The sequence below is a fragment of the Aegilops tauschii genome, chromosome 2 (genome assembly GCF_002575655.3).
Source record: "Aegilops tauschii subsp. strangulata cultivar AL8/78 chromosome 2, Aet v6.0, whole genome shotgun sequence".
In the NCBI taxonomy this organism is placed as follows: domain Eukaryota; kingdom Viridiplantae; phylum Streptophyta; class Magnoliopsida; order Poales; family Poaceae; genus Aegilops; species Aegilops tauschii.
The window spans coordinates 86,276,675-86,283,255 of record NC_053036.3 but is presented as its reverse complement, the minus strand read 5'-3'; the positions used below and the strand labels follow the sequence as shown (position 1 = coordinate 86,283,255).

Here is a 6,581-nt window from a genome sequence, read left to right as displayed (position 1 = left end):
TCCACGACCTGTCTATCGTCGGTGGACGTGAGGTCCACGATGGAAATGATGGCGGCGACGTTGTCGTCATCCCATCGGGCCGCATGATAGTTCACCGGCGGCGCTTATGAGGTGCAGTTGGCGATGTTCTCCTCCGCGGTCGCCTGCAGCTACGCCTCCGTGGCGGCCGCTTCCTGACGAGCGGCGACTTAAGCGCTGACAGCATCATAGATGGCACACTTCTCCGTGACGAAGTTGAGGTTCACCACGGCCATGGCCGACATAGCCTCCTCGCTCGCGCGCTCGCCGTAGGTCTGGCCCTCCGCCAGCCGGTGTTGTTCCAGGAGGAACATGTTGTAATGTTGTTCCTCCTGTTGCTGCTGGAACGCCTACGTACAAAGGCGCTGGCGCGGGTTGCACCTCCGCCCTGGCGATGTTGTAGTGCGCCTGCGCCTACTCCATGGTTAAGCCGGTGTGCACAGGATGCTCGGGAGCCGGGGCGGTGTCGTCGGAGCCCGTCTCCCTCGCGGGGTCGTCCTCATCGTCGGAGACCTCGGGTGAGATGGCCGGCAAGCTGGCCTCGATCCACCTGACACGGCGGCTCTGCCACGCGGCGGCAAGGGCGGCCACTGCGTGCTTCATCTCAGTGGAAAGGCTCTCCCATAGAGCTTTGTCGCATGCAGTCATGGCGGATGGAGTGCAGGCGAGGAGGATGGGGAGCGGCTTGTGTTTTGGAGTGGAGTTAGCCGGGTGTGGCCGCCTTTAAATAGCAGATTCCAGTGAGGCCAGGCGTCCAGGTGTGTCAATTCACGGCGCCGGAGTGGGTTTCTCGGTTGATGGGCATGCTTAATGGCGGCATACGAACGGACGAGGCATTCAATTAATGGACATGGTAGATATCCGTCCCGTCCAGTCACGTGTCTCCAGCATTGAACAGGCGCGGACAGCGGAGACGCATCGCGGGCGGCGCCCTCAGCCGGCACGCCGCTTTAACGACGGAGGCAGTGAGAGGTCGCGTCCGCCCTGAGCTGGCCGTCGTCAATGTTAAGCGGTGCGCTCTACAGGGGCATGAATGCGGGTAGCTAGCACCGGCAGGGAACGTGTGCGGGCGAGGGAGGAGGGAGTTTGGATGGGCCAGGGTGGTCAGAAACGGGCTTGGCAGCGGTCCAGACTCCGCAAAGCCCCCATGTTTGTCTCTGGTTTGCGGGAGGAAGTAAGTCGGTCCGTGTTAGGGACCGATACAGAACCGCACTGGATGGCTTCCGCGGTCTAGATGTATGCGAGCGGCTTGCGGGTCCGCGTTAGAGATGCCCTTAGACATAGAAGCTCGGCTTATACTATTAGCATTTTTCTTTTAGAAAAGCACACAACGTGTAAGTTGAGTGCGTGATATATGACACTTTGTGTACACTTTGTATTTCCTTTTCTGGCTCGATGGTTTCGTAATGCATAAAATATTTATTCCTTACATTTATGTTTCTTATTGCATTTTATTTTCCTCCTCGCTTTCTCACCCATTTTCTCCAAGCTAAATTTTCGTCGTCCTTTTCATCTCCTCAATTCCTGCCCTCTCTTTACTGCTACTTTGCCACTTTAAAGTTGTGGTATTGCGTTGAACTGTTCAGACCACGCAAGAAGCCGAGCGCGCCCCTCGGCTTACTCCTTGACCACGTGTCACCACCGTTTTCATCGGCCGATCGTCATGCACATTTATGTTGCGGAGTGATGGTTATTTATACTCGTAAATACTTTGTCGAGTCCTTGACAAAAGGATCTCGGCTTAGGCTGATCGTAATGGTAGTATCATAGCTTGTATCATGTATGCTAACTAGGCAATTTTGATGAGGTATCATAAAATTAAACGAGGAAAAAGAGAGTTGAGTATCATATCATGATATTGTATCATAATAAATGTTATACTATCATGTGTCATGCATGGCAATAAATAAAATACTACATGATACTAATATATGATACTATGCATTAGGGAGATAGTATCATACAGTAATATCACATGCATGATACTAGTATATGATACTCTTCACTACAACCAGCTTTACACCGCTTTGCCAACGTGGGGTAAGCCGAGACGGCTTTGTTGACCAAAAATAAGTGAGGGCTCCCGCTACTCTTCTCGCGATCTGGCCACCTCGCCGCCTGCATTGCCATGACAACCTCCCCCGTCCACCCACACTCAGCCGCAGGAGCCACAGCGCTCCGCTAGCCCCCGCCACCTGATATGGACTTCCGCTCCTTGTTGGCGACCCTGATGCTTCTCCGACTTCAAAGCAGGAAAAAAACACATGGAGATCAACATTTAAAGGAAATTCCATGGAAACCGCATTTTAAAGTTTAGAAAAAAAGTCTAAAAAAACTAAGGGATGTTGAGAGCGTTATGAAAGCGGGATTGCTAAATCTTAGTCGACTGAGACTTACTCAGTTGACGCTATATTCATTGGATCTTACACGGAGATCCGCGTAAAATTTTCTTTCTAGTTTTTTTTCCCATACATGTTATGCCAATTGACTTAGACTTAGTTAAGTCTCAGTCCACTGAGACCTAGCCACACCCTTACGTAAGTCACTTTGAGACGTCCTCGAGTGCTAAGTCAAGTACACAACAACTTGAGAGTCTAGTCTTCTCCGGCTGGTCGACGTATCACGTAAGCAATGGTTTGGAGAATGACAGCCGATTGCATTATCACGGCTCACAAGTCAACATAGGTGGTGTAAATGTTGCCATCGCCCCAGACTGCACGGCAACGGCCAAATCCATCCGTTCCATCCATGCCTTTCAGCCGGTAGGCGGGCGTGGAATGGAATGGGTCGCCGGCTCACGCCAGCCACGGAGCTCCCTAGATATTATCCCCCGCCGGCGTTCACACCGACGAGACGAGAGAGCTTTCCCGTTAATAGTCACGTCACTCCAAGACAGAAACAGAGGATTCGCGGTTTACAATCCAGACACGAACCAATCAAGTAGTACTACTTACCAAAGACGCCGAGCAAATTGACGCACAAACCATGCCTCTCGAGCTTTTCCACCACTTGGTCACTCTGCTCCTTCTCCTTGTGGCTGCCGATCGCGGTCTCGCGGCCACGGTCGGCAGCGACGACGGTTGGCAGTTCGCCTACAATGGCTTTGCCGGCACGAACCTCACTCTCGACGGTGTGGCCAAGGTCACGCCCAACGGCCTCCTCATGCTGACCAACGGCACCATCCAGCAGAAAGGGCACGCCTTCCACCCGTTCCGGGCCGCGCGCTCCTTCTACACGACCTTCGTCCTTGCCATCTTCGGGCAGTACATCGACCTGAGCAGCCCTGGCATGGCCTTCTTCATCACCACGTCCAAGGAGGTGCTGTCTACAGCGCTCCCTGGCCAGTACATGGGCCTCCTCAACGCCACCAACAACACCGACCGGGAAGCCCACATCTTCGCCGTGCAGTTGGACACCCTCCACAACTCCGAGTGCCACGACTTAAACGGCAACCATGTCGGCGTCGACCTGGATAGCATGGTGTCCCGAGATTCCGCCGATGCTGGTTACAACGACGATGCCACGGGCCGGTTCCACAACCTAAGCCTCATCAGCCGGAAGGCAATGCAGGTATGGAGATGTTCGGCCCTGGATGCATTGCACCCACGATGAACAGTAAAAAAGAATCTGAAATTTCTTGGCTTTGTAGATGCTCAAATGGTTTAGGTACTTGCAAAATTGGATGGTAAAATGACATCCAAAGAGCACCTCAAATATTTGTGCATCTTTGAAGCCACAAAATTTCAAAATGTTTTTTTTGTTTGCTATTTTCAGATTTTACTATGTATCGAATGTGCAATGCATCTGGATTTTTTCTGATCACAGTACAAACGCACACACTCATACATATGCACATACACTCTTCCCTACGATTATGAACACACAGACGCATATCTACCTGGATTAACAAAAACATGTCTCATGCAGGTATGGGTGGACTACTATGCCTCTGCCACAGAGATCGCCGTGACCATGGCTCCCCTTGGCATAGACAAGCCCAAGAAGCCCCTGCTACGTACCACCATGGACCTCTCGACCGTGGTGCAGGACATGGCCTACGTTGGGTTCTCCTCGGCAACGGGAGCCCTCTTCACACGCCACTTTGTCGTTGGTTGGAGCTTCGCGCTGGACAGGCCAGCTCCGATGTTGAATATCTTGTCGTTGCATGCCTTGCCGCCGATCGGACCCAAGTCACGGTCCAAAGTGTTGCAGATCGTGCTACCCATAGCATCCTCCACAACGGTTTTATCCATGGGCATCATTGTTTACATTTTGGTTCGAAGGCATCTCAGGTACGCGGAGGTCCATGAGGACTGGGAGAAAGCATTTGGGCCGCACCGATTCTCTTACAAGGATTTATTTCAAGCGACCAAGGGGTTCAGCCAGAAGAACCTACTCGGAGCTGGAGGCTTTGGAAGCGTCTACAAGGGCGTGCTTCGCAAGTCTCACATGGAGGTCGCCGTGAAGAGGGTGTCGCATGAGTCAAGGCAAGGGATGAAGGAGTTTATCACGGAGGTTGCAAGCATGCGAAGCCTGCGCCACCGCAATCTGGTGCCGTTGCTCGGTTATTCCCGACGAAAGGGAGAATTTCTCTTGGTCTATGTTTACATGCCAAATGGTAGCCTGGATAAATATCTATACGTTCGTAGCAAGATGAGCGAAATAACCACGTAGTAGTGCTCATGGATTGGGTTGTCGACCATTGGCATAAGGGTTGCATCACTAAGGCGGCAGACATTAGGATGCCAAATATGTTTAGTCTTGACCAGGTGTCTCTAGTGCTAAAACTCGGGCTTCTGTGCTCTCACCCAGTACCAAATGCAAGGCCAACCATGCGACAAGTCTTGCAGTACCTCGACGGTGATGTGCTCCTCCCAGACTTGTCCGCAACATATCTAACTTCAACCAAGCTGGAGCAGATGTATAACTCAGAGTTTGTTAACCAAAATGTAATGTCATATATGTCGTCATCGAGCATGAGTGTCGTTTCTGATCTCTCCAGAGGAAGGTGACAAGGTTCATGTTGTGTCAAAACAATTGAGTTGGACTGGATGGTACTTGTCTCCAACATGTATATCCTTGTAAGTTATAACTAGATATATGGAAGTTTCTTTGACATTTATAAAGTTTTATTTCTCTAGAAAATTCCAACATAGACTATTTGCATTAAAATATATTATTTTGTTGCTTGTTCAAGTTTGAGTACTCAGGTTCTTCTCATTCTGGATCTATGCTTTAACGATTTATTATTGATATGCAGTTAAACACTAAATGATGAACACCTCATTAGCAATGACACTAAATTAAATTTATACGCATGTTAAATTAGTTGGATGAACCCTAGTTAAACTAGCAGTTCATGAGCCACATGATTATATTCACGTACGAAGTGCTCAAACATGACACTCATAGTCAGTACAAAGATCAAAACAATCGTCATCATAATGTACCATCTACTGCGAGACACCCAAACCCCACAATAAGGGTGTCTACCATGGGACCAATAAGAGCAAGTATAATAGGTCTGAGTCGGCAGGCTATAAGCCATCCAGGTCAGCAAAAAATACTAGCTAGAGGAGAGAATGAAAGAAAGAGAAGGACGCACGCGCTTCAGCAACTCGCCAGGCTATAGCACTCCACACGAGAGAGAAAAATGCATGCAGCTCTTGTAAAGCGCTAAAAGATGGGCGATGCTTTCTCACTTCCAATCAATTGCCTTCTTACCCATGCATGCAAATATTAATTGCTACAGCCAACTTACAGCCAGGCTTATTATATGAGATTATTTTTTACAATGGCTATGTCATGGCATGAGTATAGAGCCAGTAGCCGGCTCTTCTATTGACCATGTTGATGTGGGGTGGAACCCCTTTTGGCCGATCTTTCACGATTTGGAGGGGAACGAGGAAGAACACGAAAAACACGAGAGAGAAATCACTCAATCAACGAAATCCAATCACACATATGCTAAATCCACATACAAATAAAGGAGATACAAAGATCCAAAGTTAACACAAGAGGATACAAAGGTAGCAAGTTCATCCAATCCTTGGAGGAGAGAGGTCTTGAATTCTAAAAGGATCTTCCCATGAAGGGGTCTTGAATCCACTTGGGGGATCTTCTCACATGGAGTCCTTGAACTCCATGGGAGTGGTAAGTGGATGAGCAAAGCTCTAACTAAATGAGATCTAACCTTTGCTGGCCCTAGAAGGAGGAGGGGGTATATAGCGCTGGTACAAGTTGGGACGAATGGAAGGGGTACATGGGCCTTTGGACCGGTCTCTATGCACAGGCGGGTGCCGGATGTCCGGCTGGGGGCTAGATGTCCTGTGGCTCAGAGGGAGCCGGATGTCCGGCTTGTGATGGCTCGACTTCTGTTGCTTTCGGGTGTCGTCGGGGGGCTGGTCGGGCTGGATGTTCAGGTCCTGTAGTTCTCTAGCTGATGTCTCTGTGCTATAGGTGGATCCATCAGGGGCCGGATGTCCGTGCCAGGGCCCGAATGTCTGGGTCCTGTAGAATCTTGATGGTCTTCTTTGTCGAGCCTCTTTGTCCGTGTACTTGGG

The 6,581-nt window shown here is 50.0% G+C and overlaps 1 protein-coding gene across 1 annotated transcript; it reads left to right on the top strand.

Moving 5' to 3' along the window:
- Positions 1–2,885: 2,885 nt before the first annotated feature.
- LOC109775717 (L-type lectin-domain containing receptor kinase SIT2) lies at positions 2,886–4,783 on the top strand. Its single transcript, XM_020334428.4, has 2 exons — positions 2,886–3,588; positions 3,946–4,783. The coding sequence occupies exons 1-2, from the start codon at positions 3,004–3,006 to the stop codon at positions 4,690–4,692; spliced, it is 1,332 nt and encodes a 443-aa protein (XP_020190017.1). The 5' UTR covers positions 2,886–3,003; the 3' UTR covers positions 4,693–4,783.
- The last annotated feature ends 1,798 nt before the right edge of the window (positions 4,784–6,581 follow it).